Source organism: Seriola lalandi, unplaced genomic scaffold (assembly GCF_002814215.2).
Source record: "Seriola lalandi dorsalis isolate HSWRI2012SDOR001 ecotype SW California unplaced genomic scaffold, Sedor1 jcf7180002053844, whole genome shotgun sequence".
NCBI lineage: Eukaryota > Metazoa > Chordata > Actinopteri > Carangiformes > Carangidae > Seriola > Seriola lalandi.
The window spans coordinates 152,472-172,484 of record NW_019524397.1 but is presented as its reverse complement, the minus strand read 5'-3'; the positions used below and the strand labels follow the sequence as shown (position 1 = coordinate 172,484).

Below are 20,013 nucleotides of genomic sequence, written 5' to 3'. Positions count from 1 at the left end.
TTCATTCAGTCTCTAGCTCGTTCGACCACCGCTGCTCTCTCTCTCTCTCTGTGAACTGGGGAGGAGGGGCCAACTTTGACCTTTAACCCCCAAATAATTCTCACAGTATAAATTTATCATGTGCAGCCCACTTGTAATGGACTAAGTTTTAGCACATTTACTGTCTAACATGAATTACAGACTTGAGATCATCAAGCTGATTTAGTCACTTTTAGCTTGAATATTAATTTTCAAACTGCTAAACATAACAGACCAAATTAAAGAAGAAAACAGAGTCAAAACTAGTTCCTCAAAGATCATTTATTGTCTGTAAATACCAAAGTCACCGGAGACAAATCAGTTCCCTCGTTTAAATGTTCTGAACTTGATCTGGTTCTGGTTCCATCTCAAAGAAAGTTCCGGTGCTCAGAGGAGACGTGATCGAGCAAACACAAGAACATCCTTCACAGAAATCAGTTAGTGATTGGACCAATGTCACAGGACATCACAACATTACTGCAGTTTTATATGTAAGTGAACTGAACCGACTGAAATCTGTTTTCAGATTCACAGTCGACTTCAAACAGTGAATCTGTGTTAAAGTTTCTGTTGATGTCAGACACATTTAGATTATTTACTCTTTGGGCTGGTAAATCATTTTACACTAGTGAGCTCAGTTCAAATACAGAATACAGGTTTTTAAAAATGTGCAGATGTTTGTCTGTTAGTTTAAACATATTCAAACAAAGAGACTTAAAAAACGCAGCTGAGCTGGTGGTGGTAACGTCCATATACAAATATAAAACTCCAACACTCACAAGTTAAGCTGACTGACAGCTGTGATCCAGCTGTGCGGTCCTCATCAGAAACTGATCAAGCTTCAGATGATGGTGTCTCGTTTCGTTTTCAAATCAAAATTCAAATAAGCTTTATTGGTACAACAGATCAGAAACTTAGTTCTGCCAAAACGGTACAGAGAGTCATTCATGAATATTATTAAATAATTATTCACTTGCTTCCTCTCTCCTCCTGTCTTTGGTGGGACGGTCTATACAAGGAAAGGATGCAAGTGAGTGAAATGAGGGTTCAATCAAGGGAACTGGGATGTACCCTTTGTGTCCAAAGACAGTACTATAAACGTCCTATAGTATTGTCATGTGTCAGCAGAAATCATAAGTATTTCCACTGAGACCATGTTCCAGAACAGTCCATGTTGTTGGTGCCACAGCTACCTGAACTGTCTGTGGCGTGAAGTGAGAAGTTGACAGCAGAGAGTTTCCTCCAGTGAACCAGCAGCTCTGCAGCTTCAGTTACTGCTGCTGCTCTCACCCACACACTTGTGGCTCTTGACCTGCGACTGCCAAGTGAATCTTTTGTCACAGACGCTGCAGCTGAACTGTTTCTGTCCCGTGTGCACTGAGAAGTGGTACGTCAGATTTGCCTTTTGAGAAAAACTTTTATCACACACTGGGCAACTGTATGGTTTCTCTCCTGTGTGGACAGTCATGTGTTTTTTCAGCCCTCCCTTTTGTGTAAAGCTTTTCTCACAATATAAGCAACTAAATGGTTTCTCCCCAGTATGGATTCTCATGTGGTTTACCAAAGCGCTGCGCACAGCAAAGCTCGTGTCACAGAAAGAGCAACTGAAAGGTTTTTCTCCCGAGTGACATCTCATGTGACGAATTAAGTTTGGCCTTTGGGAAAATCTTTTACCACAAACTGAACAACTGTATGGTTTCTCTCCTGTGTGATACCTCATGTGTCGCCGCAGACTGTCCTTGCGACCAAATTTTCTCCCACATTCACAGCAGATAAATGACTTTTTTCCAGCATTACACGTGACATCACTCACAGGGACATTGTTGTACCCGGAGATTAAACCTGGCTGAGGTCCCCCTGTCTCCTTACAGTCATCGTCACTGATTTCAGTCTCAGGTTCAGAGGAGTTTGAAACCTTGTCATCACTGAGTGGTTGTAAAAAACTATGTGCATCTAAGTTCCTGGCTGGTCCTGGTCCTCCACAGTCCTCTCCATTAGCTTCTGTGTCCATCTGTCCACTGGAGCTGCAGGCTGGAGGTTCACTTTGGTTTTGATGAAGCTGTGAAGACTGAAGCTCTTTGTCATCTTCACTCTTCACAGGAACAGGAGAAGACGGGAACCCAATGACGTTGGACGCCTCCTGACTGGTCCAGAGTTCCTCCTGTTCCTCTTTAATGTGTGGGGGCTCCGGGTCCTCCTGGTCCAGACTGGAGCTCCACTCCCGCTGCTTAGGGGGAAGCTCCTCTCTCCTCACCAGCAGCTGCTGGACGTCTGCAGGACAGAGGGAAATACAGACACATTCTTGAAAACCATGAGTTTATCTTAAGCCGAACTAGTGAGGTGTCAGTAAGATTAATAATGTGCTTTCACCAAAGAAAAACACTTGTTAAAATGCTGCAAATACTGCGTTATTAAACTGACTTTTATGTCTTTGTCCATGAAAGAAATGTCTCGTGTTATACACATCACAAAGCCTTCCAGGAAATTTACTATTTGTGATTTTAGGGAATAAATCTGACATAAATACAAATAGTTAAACACAAATTACTAAACCAGTGGCAGGATATCAACAGAGAAAATATGTTTTTGTAATGTGGGGAAGCTCTCTTTAATGTCCATCGAATAAACATGAAACAGGTTCCCCCAGTCTCCCCACAGCAGACTGCAGTTTTACTGGTTTTATAGAAGATAACATACAGACCTCATCTACATGATTACACCTGCTCAGGTGGGACAGGTGTCCCGGGGATGCACAAACACTGTTAAACCAGCTAAAACTCAACCAGTATAGTAAAGTGGCTGATGGTTTGTCACTGTCGGTTCTTGATGCTGCTGTTTTAAATGACTCTTGTTCGAGCAGCTAATATGTCAGTCCATTGGCCACATGATCCATTTTACATCACATTAGATAAATACACAAACAAATAAAGTAACATTTTGATATCAGGCCCTTTGGGATGAAGCAAACTTTGCATATAAACCAATGCATACTAAATGGCATTAGTAATACAGTTAGCTCCACTATCTTAGCAACCTGAAAAGTGTAGCATTCACATTGTCCTGCTCATCTATAATGTTGTGGTTTTAGCTATAAGTGTGACGTAGACAGAAAAACAGTGACATTGTTTCCATGTGTCACACAGAAACAACACACGTTAACTCCAGAGTCAAGTGACATGCAACTTCCTGTTATGTGATTCCACCTGTCAAAACAACATACAACATGTGACACTGAAACAAAAGTGGCACTCCATGGGGCCAAAATATTATCACAATATTTGTTTTCATATTGATCAATATCAATAATTATCAATACATTAATACTATTAATGAGAAACATGTTCACTATGTTCAATTTTAGGGATTAACGCACTGTGTGTTGGTGAGGAAAACTCAACAAGAAACCCTTTAATTTGAAGTTCAAGGAAAACATTCAGTTCAGCTCTGAATCATAAAAGAAATGAAGTGAGTTTTTCTGGTTCTATCAGTAAAAAACAGTGACTGGTTCCTGTCTCAGACTGAAGTGATGACTGACGGTCAGACAGGACCGCTGCTGTTTGAACTGATGTTACCATAGAGGTTTGTTGTTGAGTCTGGCTGTTAGAGCTGCAGTTTATCTGCACTGATCATGGATTTTACCCTCATGGGTACAGAGACGAGACCTGTCCTTCCTCATTCTTCAGTCATCCGGACAATTATCTGCTGCTTAGTAATGTTCAGTAACAAACCTCAGATCATCTGATAATTACGCAGAGTTAATTAGATTGAGTTAATTAACCAGTTTCATTGTGTCAGTAGTTTCTTGACTGATCGTCAGGTCTCATGTTGGATTGTTGACACTGTCTGAGGCCTGTTGTTCGAAATTAAGCTGCTGGTCTTTAGCAGGAGCTAACAGCTGCTAACAGCTGTATGTGGACGGTTTAGCTAACGTTAGCTTAGCATTAGCTTGTCACTGACTCCCTGGGTCATCTGCAGAGCAACAAACATGTTTCCAGCGGGGGAAAGAAAACGAACCTCTCTGCTTTATCTCAGGTGTCTGAACCACATCCAGCATCTCGCGATGGCGGCGGGTGATCTCCTCTTCATACTCGGTTATTGTTTTCTCAAAGTGTCCGAAGATCTCCTCCACAGCCGCGGTCAGCCGCTGGTTGACGAAGACCTTCAGACTCTGGAGTCTGGACATTTCAGAATTAGTAAAGGCAAACTGTTGCTTTCTACTGTTGACTAAATGCGAGTATAAGTGGTTTCTGTCTCCGCTGCTCTCACTGTGAAATATGACAAGGGTAGGATGATAACTTCCGGGTTACATTTCAAAATAAAAGCCCACTAAATTACAGGTTCGTACCGTGTTGACAGCAAGTGGCAACCAAGTGGCAACCAAGTGGCAACCCACTGTGACGTCACCCATTGGTTTGTGAACTGCCGTTTTGAAGCCAGGAGTTTGAGTTTTGGCCGTCGCCATTCTGGTTTTTGAAACCGGAAGAAACCATATTTTGAGGAGAGGGTGGCGCTGGGTAGGAGTGAGGGGTGGATCCATTGATGTATTATAAGAACTTATAATTTCTAATCATTTCTTTCTAACTTATAATTTATAATACATCCATGGGTGGATCTGACCCGATCTGACCCGAGAACAGAGACACTATGCATTCCCACCTACACCGGCTACCTGACCGCAACAGCCTTCTGGATGCACGATATGAAGATGCTGCTAACACAGTTAGCATTCATAATTCAACGTAAACTTTATAGCTTAGTATTAAAAAAAATCTTTGTAGCTAATTGCATACATGTCCATATTTGGTAAATATCACATATATGAGAAGAAACCTTTTAATATTAGCAGAAGTTACTGTGTGTAAGCTAACTGTGTGGTGTAACTGCTTGTATTAAAACCATAGATAGACCAAGGGAAAAACATGTTATAACATGTTTTAAAATTAGTTCGGCAAAGCTAAGGTGACGTTACTGAACTTACTGTTAACAGTGACAGCGGGTTGTCAATGTCGGTAAGTTACAGTCACTTAATGATAACATTATTACAGTGAACTATCGTGTCTGGACGTGCTGTTAAAGAGCAGAGCAGTGGACGTGTGTCTCGTGTTTGTTCATATTAAGTTTGGTTCAGTGTCAGTCGGCTAGTTTTCAGCTGTAGTTCATTTCATTATTGATGACAGGAGTCAAAACATCTGTAGGTATGATTCTGTTTCAGAATAAAGAGCATCACCGAGAGCTGAGAACCATCATGACGTGAACCTGCACAATGACACCAAACTGAGTATTAGTTTCTATTCTATTGTTATTTAATATAAATGGGCTGCTCCATACATACGGTCCTCCTCCTGTTGGCGCAGATCACCCGGTTTTCACAAACCTTTCAAATGACAAAAGACAAACACTTGAGTAAAGATGTGGTGGATCACAGTTTATCACAAATATCCATCAGCTGTCAGGATATGTGCATGAATTTCTACCTCAGTTGAGGACTGGTTTGAGTATTAAATGAACAATCTTCTATATGACAAATATTTTTCCACACATTTTGTATACGTCACGTTACCTTAACTTGAACTATCACGACGTCTTGATGGACAATGTATTAACTAACATTAACGCTGCACATTACACTAATGCAGATCACTTAAACTGGGTCACATTATGCGAGAAACACAAACCAAAAACCGTTAGATTAACATCTATTAAATTGACCTTTTTATTGGGCTTTGACTGAACACCTCCACGAGCTAACCCAGGTTGACACAGGTTACTTGCCCAGCGGGCCCAGGTACCGTTAGCATAGATAGCAATCGCTAAATGATCAGCTAACGCTAGCACTAGCTGGCTTGGTTAGCAATGTGCATCTTCACCTGAACTTGATATTAACAGGGATGCTAATTTTGGCTAGCAAAGAAATAAGAGGCTTAAAACAAAACGTACTTACAAATTGAACCGCCGACTCCTCTGAGTGTCTTTTAGAACAACTGAACACCGAACAAGACATTTTCAGGCAAACAACATGTAAGAGCTAACTCTGATGAATTGAAAACACAATGACAAGTTAAACGTCCGACACATCGCTCTGGCCTCTATCGGGATAAATAGGCAGGTCCCCCTGAGTGTCAATCACACGGTAGCCACGCCCTAAAACCACTCTGCTTTAACGTCTATATTGTTTTAAATAGGACAATAATTTGAAAAAATTAACATCATGTTGTATTGAAGAAAACTTCAAACTAGTGATTCAGACCATAAACACATAACGAAAACGTTTACTGAGGTAACAAGTCAAGTGACAAGTAGGGTCATTTTCCCATAGACTTCAATACAATCGGACTTCTTTTTGCAACCTTTTGAACACGTGACCTTTGTACAGAGGAAGATGTAAAATGACATGCACAACGCAGTTTCCACTTGTAAACTTTGCTTTACTTGTGGCCTCAGTTGCATTTGTGCAAACTGGACTGAATTTAGTCCTTTTTTTGTATGAGAGCAAAATTCACATCGACTGGATGGTTTCACTTGTGACACTGTGCAGTTTCTCTTACATAAAATAAAATAAAACACAAAGATTATTTAATGTTTATTAGACACAGACACAACTACCTGGCCTCGTCGGCATTGTGAGCAGGCACATTGCACAACGATATGCCGCATGTTCTTGCAAAAGAATGCAAGACTTGATTTTACAGCAGACTTAGGTGAAATCCTACAGAGCTGAATGACGATGAAGATGATGATGACCTTGAGTGGTGGCAGCTTATTGATACCTGGGACTAGGAGAGACACCTCATCACTGCCCTCTGGTGCACCTTCTTCAGGGTCTGCTGGCCCTGGAAAAAACTTGAGAAAAAATTAAATATTGCATCTTTATCAGTAGCATTTGACCAACAAGTCATTATACACATCAAAATAGATCATTAGTAATAATATTCAGAAAGTAATGGTTAATGGTCAAGGTATGAGGTTAAGGTTAGTGGTTAAGGTTAGTGAAAGGTCAGGAGGAGAACACAATCCCTGTGGTATCAGTCCGATGCTGTGCACACCTGAACTCCATCACATCCCAACCTCCTCCCTAAGAGGATTTGTGGTTCTGGTTGTGAATTCATCTAATTCACTGAACTCTTAATGCTATCCTGCACATGTGGACGATGCAGAAGTCACCTTTCAGCTGCTAGGGTGTTTCAGGTGGTTACTGTTGGCAGGTGGTTGCTACATACAAACGATGAAGGACAGTACCTCATCACAAGAGGTCGTTTGCATCAGGAATGTTTAATTATCATATTTGCTGTTTGAAAAGCCTTTCCCGCGCCATCCTCTACAGATTATCTGTTTTAAAAGTTTGCTTCCTCCACCCAAAAATTCTGCAGTCGAGGTCAGGCGCTCCAGGTGTGGAAAAAGCCCCACCTAACACTCCTCAGTTGTGCTCCTGATACACGTGTCAGTCTGAATAGTCAGAACAAAGCGCTGCCTCCTTGTCACCATCCTCTAATGAATCTAGAAGCTCCTCACTGCCTCATCGAACTCCTCTCAAACCGTAACACTCGCCTCTTCAACCTCAAGGCTTCTTCCAGTGCTCGTGTCCACCACCAGTTTCACCACATGTCTTCTGGCCAGATCTCTGAGATGACACCACCACAAGAAGTGTGTTGAAATGGCTCGCTACGATTTCCTGTCCTCAATGTTCTTTAGTGTTCAAGAAAATGTCTCCACTGTCTCCACTGCACCTGCAGACCTAGTTTGACCGATGTAACCCTAATCTTTGCTTGGTGTCTCCCTCCTGTCAGCATGTTAAAGCCTCCCATGTGAAATGTTTTTCTGCTGCTGTCCCTTTATCCTGCTGACACAATGATAAAACTCTGCCTGAGCTTAGATCCAGCAGGATACACCTGAGAAGTTGTCCCGGTGTTTCCACTGCACCTATTTTGTCCTGGTTAACTGGACCACGGCCTCACAGTATTATTGTTGCTTTGCATCTCCCTCCAAGTCTCATGTCTCTGCTCAGCATAGAAATTTAACTGCCTTCAAACTCCATCAGCAGCTGCCAGACCAAAGACTCTTCACCTCAAACCACAGAAGCTGCAGTTCATCCGATCTGCACATACCAAAAGAGTTTATTCTGAATAAAAACAAAAACAAAGAAACATAAATCTGTGTCTCCTCTGCTCCTGAACATCAGTGGAAAGAGCTTCCAACACTGGACCATGTCCATCAGATGATCCCTGCTCTTGTTAGCACACTGAAGCTTCTCCTGACTAGTGTCAATATTTTTTGAATCACTTTGTGAGCAAAACCCTCTGTAAACAAACTGCTCATTAGTCCACTGCTCCACCCCGAGTCCTCAGTCTCAGGAACTTCACCTGAACCTGCTCATGGCCTCCAGACCACAGTTTCTGCTGATATCTGTCCATCAGTCTGTCCTGAGAACAGCCTTGACCCCTGCCTCCTCATCTCTTGTGTTTCCACTCACTGTGGCCTCATCGAGCTCATCAAACTCTGAATCCATCTGGTGTACAGCAAAGACCTGGAAATGTTTGGGTTTACTGTACGTGAGCTAACATTGTCTCAGGAGCCTGTTAACACAGGTGATCCAGAGACATTATCCAGTGTGCAGACGACACTGTGGTGACAGATACAGCTGCTGGTCAAGTGGTGCGCTTAGAAACATCTGGCTCACAGGATTTTTTCTTCTACTGCAGGTAAAGAACTTATCTATATACAGATGGGTAACAAATACAGACGATGTGAACACAACTGCAGATGTTTCCATGAGGAATAGAATTCACTGGACGGTCAGTTTAATGACTTTTACATTCAGGTGTTGATCATTCCTTCTTCAGTGCAACGGCCCTTTAATGTTAACTCTCATGCTTCCACTAGTCCCAGCAACATATAGAGCAATTACTAACTCTTTATTTCTGTTTATTAGTTATTGCTTTCTCAATATCAGAGACTCCATGTTGCAATTTCCTTTGAAAAGTTTTTTGTTTTTTTTTTCCAAAAAACATAAACGTTTTTGTGAGTTCTGCTCCTCTGCTACTGGGAAAAAGGAAAAAGTAGTCTGATAATAGTGATCATGATGATGATTTTACAGCAGTGGAAATGAATTAACAACTGTTAGTGTTAGTGACAGCTTTGTGTTTGGCTCGTTTCCACGTTTGTTGTTCTGACACATTGTACAAGAAACAAACTGCTGGCCGCTTGGCTCGACATATTGAACATTGAACAGGCTCCATCTAAAGCATGTCAGAGTTTTTACTGTGTTGTACATGGAGTTCTTACAGGGACAAAAAATCTGTGTCCCCATTCAGGGGCTGCGTCTTTTGGAGGACGCTGTCAATGAAGGTGTGGCCCTTCGTGGCTGTCATAGGCCGTGAAGGCCGAACTGAAATGAGACGTCCAGTATACGGTCCGCATCAGCGCTTCACCACCGTGCATGCTGATAGCAGTTACATAAAGCTAATTAGCGCACATGACTTTGTGACGATTGGCCTAAGTTTTCTCATTAATCAAGAAAGTTTCTCATTATAATGATTTACAGGATCTTTTTTTTTCACCACAGTGGCAGATATGGACTTCCATAGTAAAGAAAAAGTGAACTCAGTGTAGAGAAAAGTGTGTTACTGGTTGGAAAAAAACTAATATTTGTTACTGGAAAGTCCATCAAATGACCTCAAAGAAACATAAAGATATAAAACAAGTATTACCAGACAAAAAATGACTAGAAATAGACACAAAAAGTAAAAGTAAATGCCAAATAACCACTTGCAACAAACTCTTAAAATGGCAAAAACATGTAAATACATACAATAAAGAAACACTCTTCTTTTTATTATAATGGTAATTGTGTCTTTTGCTAAATAAATAAACAATGAACACAAACAATAAAGAAAAGACACACTAAAAACATTAGGGAAGACCATATTGTGAAGCTGCCTGTTGATGGTGTTTTTAAAGGGGAACAGTGGAAAGAGTGACGAGTGCGTTTTGGCTGTGAGTGTACCTGTTGTTATGTTTTGAACAGATTTGGCAGCACCTCGAGAATAATAAATGATCATTTACTCATTTGTCAGATGCTTTCATCCAAAAAAGCTTACAAGTGAGGGACATCACTAAAGCTTCAGTGCAGTAGGAGACTTTGGTGTAAGTACAAGTACTACATCTATTTCATAAGTGAAGGAGATCAGGTAAAGAAGTTCACTGAAAGTGCATAGTAAGTGCTAGGTGGACATGTTAGGGTGTTAGAGGTGTTAGGAGAGGAGGTTAAGCCTGTATCATCATCAGGGAAAGCAACATCAATGTTAACTATCATCTATTTTCTTCTGATGAAGTGAACATGCTAACTAGCTAGCCCCGACCTGATCGGGACACTTTATGATGTCGAGTCACAAGTAGCTGCTAGGAGGACGCATTATAACCTCTTGTATTGTAAACACAACGAAGCTCTTGGTAAGACTCGTAAGTAAACAGCTGTTAATGCTAACGTTAGCTATGTAGCAATTGAAAAACTTAGAAATAGCTCCTTTAAATAACTATAGCAGTAAGTAAGACAGTTTGCAGGAGGGTTAGGATATTTTTCATTTTCATTTAAAGATTTCTCACAAATTAAATAAGTTTAAAAAAAAAAAAAAAGCACCACATAAGTGCACAGAACAACAACTTAAATGAAAAAAATCTGGATTTTGGATATTTTGGATTTTTGTCCCTCGTCATTAAAGCAGAAGTCCATTCAGAAGGGATCTATTAATAGCGAGTATGAACAGGAGAAAAATAAAGCAACCACTAATCCTTTCACTTTACATATGACAGTATGGTTTTATAAGAGACTTGTAAAAGAAAAGAAGGGCCTCTGTTAAAGGTGACGTTTACACTTCTCTGTCAATAGAAGGGAGACCCTTGTAAATGAGTCTTATTATTCACACTCAACTGAAAACATTTATATTGCTAAATTGCTCTTTAGAACGTTCTGACGTCTGTTAAATACTGATCCAGGTGTGCAGCGGATTTGAGTTAAACCCCAATTACAATGACCTCTAGTGGCATTTAGGAGTAGTCTACAGGACACAGCTGGTTTGGGCTGAGCCTGAGGTGCAGCTTCTGAGGACACAGCAGTGGGGTTTAAGAGGCCAGGGGCCAGATGTGGACACAATCATGCATACGCCATTCAATTAGGTTGATTTATTGCTGCTGCTGCTCTCACCATCACACTTGTGTTTTTTGAGCTGCTTACGCCAACTGAATCTTTGGTCACATACACTGCAACTGAACCGTTTCTCCCCTGTGTGAATGACCATATGTTGTCCCATATTTCCTCTTTCTCTAAATTGTCTACCACAAATTGGACAACTAAATGGTTTCTCCCCTGTGTGACACCTGATGTGTCTCAGCAGAGAGTCTTTGTAGCCAAATACTTTACCACAGCGAGAGCAGGGAAACTGTTTCTTTGTGTTGCGTCCCGTATCACTCACAGGGACTTCATTAGTCTTTGGGGAGTTCACAGCGGACTGAGGCTGTGTTTGATGAAGCTGTGAGGACTCGCCAACGCACTGATGGAGTTTGAGCTGATAAGGCCAACTGAACATTTTGTCACAAACACTGCAGCTCAGTCTTTTCTCTCCTGTGTGGGTTCTCATGTGTCTCTGTAACTGTCGTCTCCAGGAATAACATTTCTGGCAAACTGAACAGCTGAACGGTTTCTCTCCTGTGTGACAGCTAAGGTGTTCCCGTAGATGTGTCTTGCGGCCAAACGTTTTACCGCACTCAGAGCAAGTAAATGGTTTCTTGCCATTATTTAATCCATTATCACTTTTAGCGACTACAGTTTCAGGTGCAGGACGATTTGAAGCCTTGACAACAGTATCCGGCTGTAAATGTCTGTCTGGATCTGAGTTCCTGTCTGGTCCTGGTCTGTCACAGTCCTCTCCATCAGCTTCAGTTTCCATGTGTTCAGTTGAGCTGCTGGTTGGAGGCTCTGCCCGAAGCTGTGAGGACTCAGCAACACACTTGTGGTTTTTGAGCTGATAAAGCCAGTTGAATCTTTTGTCACAAACACGGCAGCTGAACAGTTTCTCCCCTGTGTGACGAGCCATGTGGTAAGTCAGATGCACCTTTTGTATAAATCTTTTACCACACACTGAACAACTAAACGGTTTCTCTCCTGTGTGAATTCTCATGTGTGTCTTCAAATTTGAGTTTTGACTAAATCCTTTACCACACTCTGAGCAGTGAAATTTCTCTCCAGTATAACGTTCATTATTTTTCACAGTGTTTAAACCTGACTGACTTCTCCTGGTTTTCTTCCAATCAACACTGACTTTTGCTGCAGGTTCAATAGAATCTGAAGCCTTTTCATCTCTGACTGGTCCTAAATGACAATCTGGGTCAAAGTTCCTGGTTGGTTCTAATTCTCCACAGTCCCCTCCATGGTCTTCACTCTTCACAGGGACAGGAGTGAATGTGAACTTGGTGATATCAGCCTCCTCCGGTCCTTGAAGCTGCTCTCCCTCCTGACTGGTCCAGTCCTCCTGTTCCTCTTTAATGTGAGGGGGCTCTGGGTCCTCCTGGTCCTCCTGGTCCTCCTGGTCCAGACTGGAGCTCCACTCCTGCTGCTCTTCTTTACACACCAACAGCTGCTGGACGTCTGCAGGACAGAGTGAAACACAAACACACACACTATGGAAAACTGATGCTAACTATTGGTAAATGGGAGCTACACACTTGCTGCTCACGGAGAACCTCTTCTTTACTTACAATAAATTTGTTGACATCTAAAGGTGAAAGGTGAGACTCACAGATATGTAGCCATTTATGTAAAACTCAATGATACCTTCTGCAAAACTTCACACACTCTTGTCTACAGTGACGCTGCCCTGAAGGATCTGCTGATGGCAGAGATCCTTTACAACTGTATGACTCTGGTTTGAGTCCTAAACTCATACAGATAAGCAAAAGAGAAAATATTCAAATAGAGGGACTGTGTATAATGAGAATGACGGGTGACAAATATCAGAAACACTTTTAAAAATGTAAATATCACGCAGTATAGTTATGGGCTCTTATTTTGAAGGTTATAAATATTGAACATCCGGTCTCAGCAGTGTTTCGACGCCGTTGCAGGAGGCTAACAGAGGCTAACTGCTAGCCTCGGTTCAGACTACCTGTTTAACGGCCGCAGCTCGTTAAACTTAGTCAGAGAGCAGCGCTGTCACATCACTGGTCTTCACTGAGATCAGTGGATCAGTGTCAAGCGGAAAAACTTCTCCAAACCTGCGGTGTTGATCTCCGGCTTCACCTGAAGCTCCTGCAGGCTGCGGTGGCGGTCGATCTCCTCCTCGTACTCCGCTATGGTTCTTTCAAACAGAACAAAGATCTCTTCAGCAGCCGCGGTCAGTCGCTGCTTCACCAGAGCTCTCAGCATCTGGACTTTAGACATGTTCATACAGCTGTGATCCGAGCTGCGGTCTGTCTCCAGCCGTGTCCTCCTCCTCCTCCAGCCGCTCCTCCTGCTCCGTCAGACGGCAGCAGCAGCAGCAGCAGCAGCAGCAGCAGCTGCAGCAGCTGCAGCCCCTCCTCCCTGCCCCCGCCAGACTACAAACAAAAAGTCACCCTTTCTAACAGCTTTACCTTCAGTGTGAAAGTTGAAAGAATTACTCTGATAATAATTAATAAAATTAGATAATTAAAAAAGTAATTTAAAAACTTGAAAAGATGTAACCATGAAACATTTGACATCTAGTATACAGTGAAAATGACTTAAATAGACTGTATTCAGCTAAATCCACAGTAATTATTTTGTTCACACAGTGTCCAACAGAAGGTAGCTGCTCCTCAGCTGAGCTTCCTGTGCTGAACAGAGATGAATACACACACTGTTACACCCATAGTTAGCATGAAATCAGTTTTCCACAGTGTGTGTGTCTGTGTTTCACTCTGTCCTGCAGACGTCCAGCCGCTGAATAAAGAGGAGCAGCAGGAGTGGAGCTCCAGTCTGGACCAGGAGGACCAGGAGGACCAGGAGGACCCAGAGCCCCCACACATTAAAGAGGAACAGGAGGAACTCTGGACCAGTCAGGAGGGAGAGCAGCTTCAAGGACTGGAGGAGGCTGATATCACCAAGTTCACATTCACTCCTGTCCCTGTGAAGAGTGAAGATGATGATGATGATGGAGAGAAACCTCAGTCCTCACAGCTTCATCAGAGTCAGACTGAGGAGAACAGAGACTTAGTGGGAGGAGAGGACTGTGGAGGACCAGGACCAGCCAGGAACCCAGATCCAAATAGACATTTAAAACCAACTTCTGATGACAAGACTTCAAACTCTTATAAACCAGAGACTGAAGTTAGTAGTCTCAGTCAGAGAAACCTCAGTCACATTAAAAATAATGAATGTTATACTGGTCAGAAACCATTTCACTGCTCTGAGTGTGGTGAACGATTTAACTAAAATCTAAGGACACATGAACATCCACACAGGAGAGAAACCGTATAGTTGGTCAGTTTGTGGGAAAAGAGGAGAGAAACTGTACGTTTGTAACTAACTGTACTGCTCCGTTTGGATGAAATGTTTTTCATGGTGTGAACCTACAAACACACAAGACTTCACATGGGAGAAACCGTTCAGCTGCAGTGTTTGTGATGAAAGATTCACTTGGTTTTATCATAAGTGTGTGTTGATGAGTCCTCACAGTTTGATGAAAGTGAAACTGAGGAGACGACTGGAGGATCAGAACCAGCCAGGAAATTAAATAAAGTTCAACATTCACACAAAATATGTTTGAATAATTAAATGACGTTGAATATTTAATGTGTCATCAATGAAAACATCTGATTTGTTCTGTCAGAGCACACACTTGCTGTATTAATAATGTGTGTGTGTGCGTGCGTGTGTGTGTGTGTGTGTGTGTGTGTGTGTGTGTGTTTGTGTGTTAGCTGCTGTAATTAATGTCTTATCTCTGTCGGCTGGACGCTCTGAGCTAAATGCCATGCTGTCTCTGTGATAGTTGTCTATAATCTCTGTCTGTCTGATGGTAGAGGAATTAAAGGTTCTGTGGAACAGGCACAGCTTGTCTCTGATTGGACGATCGCTCCGAGCACAGCTGGAGGTCGGCCATTTGAACTCTGCAGAGAGCAGCAAATTAAATACATTAAAATACTGTTACATAAAAAACAACAAGGCAACTTCACATCAAAAACCAACCATTAACCTCCAGGGCTGAAAAACGGTTTTGGTCTCCATGGTTTATTTCCTTCATGATAATTGTACGGAGGGAGAAATTTTATAAAACTCACCTGTTAACGTTTTATTAACGCTTAAAGTTATGTATAATTGAGGGCATGGCGTCTTTGAGTGACAGTTGGGTGAGTCTCAGTTCCACCTCTTTGCCCATTTTTGGATTAGCTGGGAGTTAAGGGCAGAGTCAGGCATTGCCAAGATGATGACCATGGAGCAGCCCACTCTGAGCTTCAAAACTGCTCTTCAGATATCTGTGGGCGACGTCACGGAGGCTACATCCATCTTTATATATAGTCTATGCAACCAACTGACCAGCAAATCAACCTGCTAACTGCTAACTGCTAACCAGACTTCTGATGTCGGTGGAGTAGTGACTCAAATAGTGGATCAGGTATTAGTGACAACAGGACAGATCTATTCAGTGTTGGTCTGTATTTGCAACAAGAAACATCAGACCGTTAACGTCCGCAGAGTTCACCACAGCCACAGTCTGAAGAAACACCGTCCTGTTGGTTCCTGTTAAGTCACAGTGATGGAGATTAACATGTAGCGTTCATGAAATCTACAGGTTGTGGTTCAGGGAACTGAACTGTCGCCTCTGCAGCTGCTGTCGTCAGCGCCAGTGTTTAATAAAGGTTGATGAGAAGCTGCTGTCGTGTCTTTTTTTAGCAGAGTTTCTGTCGCCTGTCAGGTGATGGGGCCTCAGGGCCAATCAGACTAAGTGTGGGTCTAATTGGGAGGACTGATCAATCGGGGATGATTGATTGGGGAAATCTGGTGTTAGTGTGTGTTAACGTCTGTCTCCACTCTGTGGAAGATATTTTTAGACCAGAGTTGTTACAGGAAACTCCTCCTGAGAGACTGATGAGGTGCCAGAGTTGAGACGAGTCGAGTTTCCAGCAAATTTTGAATGAATTTCCAGAAAATCCTCAAAGTAAAATGTGAGTGAGGTCATCATCAGTGAGCAGGTATCACACTTGCCTCCTCCAGTCCTCACTGGTCCGTTCATATGTGTTTCTCTTTGTTTTGTTCTCACAGCAGAGGGAGGGTTTCTCCTGATCAGCTGGTCTCCTCCGGTCTGGTTCAGTTTAGAAGCTGCAAAGTGTTTCCAGGTGTTTCTATTTTTCTTCTTCTCTCCTGATTTCAGCCCATTTGATTGACAGGTAGAGGATCAGCTGTTCCTGAGGTCTGATGATCACTGGACTGAGACATGTGAGTTCACCTGGCTGCTGTCCGACAGGTTGACATGTTTAGGTCCAGTCACTACAAACCCTGAAGACTCCACATCAAACAGGAAGCTCAATATTCACCACCATCACCTTGGAGCATTCAGGGACTCTGAGATCCACGATTCACACGTTCATTCATTTTCAACACAGACATTTGAATGTCTTATTGTGTTAAATGGCAGTTTCACAGTTTTTTAAAACTCAGGTTCCCACATGACGAGCTTCAGTTAAACTTAAGGTTCTGTCCGGTCCAGACTGAGCAGGAGGAATGATCATATGAAAATGTTGACTTCAAAAATTCCTTTAAATGACTTAAATCTCTTGATGAAAATACACAGAATATTACAATGTTGAGCTTTTTATTAAAGGTAAATGATGACTATTGGGACTGTTTGAAGGAATCATTGTGTTGAAACTTGTGTATTTAACTTTTGTTACTGTGATCGACAGTTAATGAGTCATTTCTCTTGTAGTACATAAATGTTAAGAAGAGGCTCAGCTGTGGGACAATAAAGGTCTCTGACCATGAATAAAAACCAGCTGAATGTTTCCAGATGTTCCTGTTTTGAGAGAAGCTCATTGGATTTTCCTCGACTGGACCCTGAAGATCTGAGAACAAGTTGACACTGATGGATTGGATTAATTTGAACACGAATCTTTATCGATCATTTCACCGACAGTGAAGAATCAAGAACACGTCCACACTTAGTGGATCAATAGTGCAGCTGTAGGACAGTGAATTTTAAAAGCGCCCTCTGCTGGACCATAAGGTGAACTACTTCAGACACTGCTCACATTATAGACCGACTTCAAACTGCTCAGCCAAGGTCCAGTATGTAGTTTGTACAACAGGTTTATAGATCAATAGAACAAAAGAACAATAGAATCTCTGGTTATTGATGAAAACTCTCCTTTCTGACCGGTTTTGATTTAAGTTGGACGTCACCCACAGAACATAAACTGGGTCTGTGGATCCTGGTCCAGCAGGTGCACACTTGGTCCTTGGTCTTTTCTTCCTGTCACACGTGTTGAAGTGACCGCTGGACTTGACACAGCAGAAGACTCACCTGACAGACTGAACCCAGGGTAGTGATGATGTAAATGATGAGGTCACTGGAGACGTGCAGCTTTATGAACAAACTTTATTTAAAAAAAATACATGAATCTGAGGGACAGACACTGGAACTGTAAAACAAAGACAGAAACATGCACCGAGACAGCCAGGTGAGACAGGTGTGTGTGTGTGTGTGTGTGTGTGTGTGTGTGTGTGTGTGTGTGTGTGTGTGTGTGTGTGTGTGTTCAGTAGCAACGCAGAAAGAAGGTGTTACAGGCTGTTCCCCTCAGACAGTCGCACAGTCGACCAATTCGAGGTCCATGTTTCATCGCACATCGTTCACCAACGTCACACTGAGAGTGAGAGAGAAAGAGAGAGAGATTTAATATGCATATGTAATACCTAATATTTAATTTTACTCCAATAAAGCTATTTGAATTGAATTTTGCTGTCTGCCAGTTTCACTGGAACAGCTCTGTCAGATTAGAAACCATCAACTGTAAATAAAGATGGATATGACCCCTGTGACGTCACCCACAGGTTTCTGACAGCGGTTTTGGACATGACCACCAACAGGTGAGATCACAGGTGAACTGACTGTTTGATTGACAGCTGTCAGTCATGTTCTCACCCGCGGGATGACGCTGGCTTTCTTCTCCACAGAGAGACCGACCCTGCTGTCAGCTTCATCCAGGAAACCCTGCAGAGCCTCGGCCTGGACACACAGAGACACACAATGATGCACAATGACACACACTGATACACAGTAACATCTTTTAATAATATATTTTCCCAAACAAAAACAGAGTAAATAAACTTGTTTTTATTGTGAAGGACTTTCTGTCCTCTGTCTTCTGTCCTCTGTCTGTTCCTGTTCAGTGATCATATTGTTTATTTGTGATTTATAAATCATTAAATTGTTATTATACAAGCCTTGTGTTATACTGTCACTAAAGTACATTCATGAAAAATCATTAAAATACTTTATTGCAGACTGTAAAAGTGAAACCTTCAGCTTTTGTCATGGGGCCAGATACTTTATTTTGAAAGGCTGTTGCCCCCCTTTGATATAGATTTTCAAAGAAAATGCAGCTAAATTAAATTATTACAAAACTAATAAACTTTATTTTAACTCAATTATGTTGCAACTGGGTGTTATCTATTAAATATTTACTGTTATTAAACATTTAATAACATGTTTCCACCTTAATTAATCTTTGTCTTCTTTTGTTCATTTAATTGATTATCATTTAAATTTTCTTTCTGCCTCAATTTTACAAAAATTCTTTTCATTGATGTGAATTAATGAAGCTTTACCACATGCATTATTTTTACTTGATTGGCTATACATTTATCATTGTATTCATTATTTACTTTTAATTTGATAACATTTCCATTTTTACCATCATTTACCAACTTCAACATCATTGACCTCTTTAACATTTCTATTACAATTTATCATTTTATCTTAATTATAATTGATAATCTCCTACACCCTATATTGATTTGACCACAGTATTAATTCTTTATCTCACATAATTTGACCTTAATCAAAATCATATTTAATCATGTTAATGTTACATTTACCAACTTTAATTAACTCTAGTTTACCCTCTTAGTTAGTCACATGATTACACCTGTTCCACTATAATGTAATGATCCTGTATGATTTTTTACTACTTTAATTGGCTGTAAATTCATCATCTCACCACTAAATGAATGAGACTCTTCGGTTAAACAGTTGTTCTGTCGCTCTGAGAAGAACCAGGTCACGTGACTCACCAGCTCTCTGGTTGTGAGTCCTAGGACCTGCTCGTCCAGTGTAGACGGCAGTGGGTTGTCGGCCGACCTTTGACCCTGACAGAGTGACGTCAGCACGGACAGACAGACGGACAGGTAGACCACGGCTCTCACACTCTCCATCACCAAAAACCTAAAAAATGTAAGCACAGAAAATTACATCACATAACAGATTTTAAAACGATTAAAAACATTAAGAAGTGAAAGAAGTTCTGTTGGACAGGCGTGAACTCACGATTTAATGCAACAGAAATAATTTATGATCCTGCAGGAATATTATTGAAATGTTCAGTTTCTTCTTTTCTTCTTCTCTGGTGTCTAATTTCAGCTCTACAGTCCACGTCTTTATTTTTTCCAGCTGCTTCTTCTTCTTCTGTCTTGGCTTGAATTTTGGTGATGTTCTCTCCGTTGAGCTCTTCGTCTCCCTGCTCCTCACTCCTCCGTCCTCCTCCTGTATTTATAGTGCCTCCTCCTCCTGTGTGATGTCTCCGCTGACACCCGCTCGCTCACATTTTATTCATGTATTCAGTACGTCAGATGAAACCGTGTGGACGTGTCGTCCGAGGATTGATGATGCGCCCGTGTGGTGAATATGGAACAGGACGATACTGATGTTTACATGCAAACACCCTGCAGACCTGAGTGTTGTTGTCCAGAGGTCAAAGGTCAGACTGTGGCTCACT

At 41.7% G+C, this 20,013-nt stretch overlaps 2 protein-coding genes and 1 pseudogene across 2 annotated transcripts; 1 reads left to right on the top strand and 2 right to left on the bottom strand.

Moving 5' to 3' along the window:
* Positions 1-282: 282 nt before the first annotated feature.
* Positions 283-13,453, bottom strand: LOC111651907 (uncharacterized). Its single transcript, XM_023401978.2, has 4 exons — positions 13,282-13,453; positions 11,188-12,655; positions 4,033-4,313; positions 283-2,289 (listed from the first exon to the last, which is right to left on the bottom strand). Exons 1-4 carry the CDS (start codon positions 13,451-13,453, stop codon positions 1,286-1,288), a joined length of 2,925 nt encoding a protein of 974 aa, XP_023257746.2. The 3' UTR covers positions 283-1,285.
* A 26-nt stretch (positions 13,454-13,479) lies between these two features.
* Positions 13,480-14,818, top strand: LOC147819381 (uncharacterized; annotated as a pseudogene).
* Positions 14,819-17,622: 2,804 nt separating this feature from the next.
* On the bottom strand, positions 17,623-19,744 carry cart4 (cocaine- and amphetamine-regulated transcript 4). The gene is made up of 4 exons (XM_023401980.2): positions 19,566-19,744; positions 19,313-19,463; positions 18,162-18,245; positions 17,623-17,883 (listed from the first exon to the last, which is right to left on the bottom strand). Exons 2-4 carry the CDS (start codon positions 19,451-19,453, stop codon positions 17,776-17,778), a joined length of 333 nt encoding a protein of 110 aa, XP_023257748.1. The 5' UTR covers positions 19,454-19,463; positions 19,566-19,744; the 3' UTR covers positions 17,623-17,775.
* Positions 19,745-20,013: the final 269 nt, after the last annotated feature.

Coding starts and splice junctions, on each gene's coding strand:
- cart4 (XM_023401980.2), bottom strand. CDS start 19,453: ATGGAGAGTGTGAGAGCCGTGGTCTACCTGTCCGTCTGTCTGTCCGTG. Junction 18,246..19,312: donor GACTCACAACCAGAGAGCTG/GTGAGTCACGTG, acceptor CTGTGTGTCCAG/GCCGAGGCTCTGCAGGGTTT. Junction 17,884..18,161: donor AAGCCAGCGTCATCCCGCGG/GTGAGAACATGA, acceptor TCTCACTCTCAG/TGTGACGTTGGTGAACGATG.
- LOC111651907 (XM_023401978.2), bottom strand. CDS start 13,453: ATGAACATGTCTAAAGTCCAGATGCTGAGAGCTCTGGTGAAGCAGCGA. Junction 4,314..11,187: donor AGCAGCAGCAATAAATCAAC/CTAATTGAATGG, acceptor GTAACCCGGAAG/TTATCATCCTACCCTTGTCA. Junction 2,290..4,032: donor ACCTGAGATAAAGCAGAGAG/GTTCGTTTTCTT, acceptor TCTGTCCTGCAG/ACGTCCAGCAGCTGCTGGTG.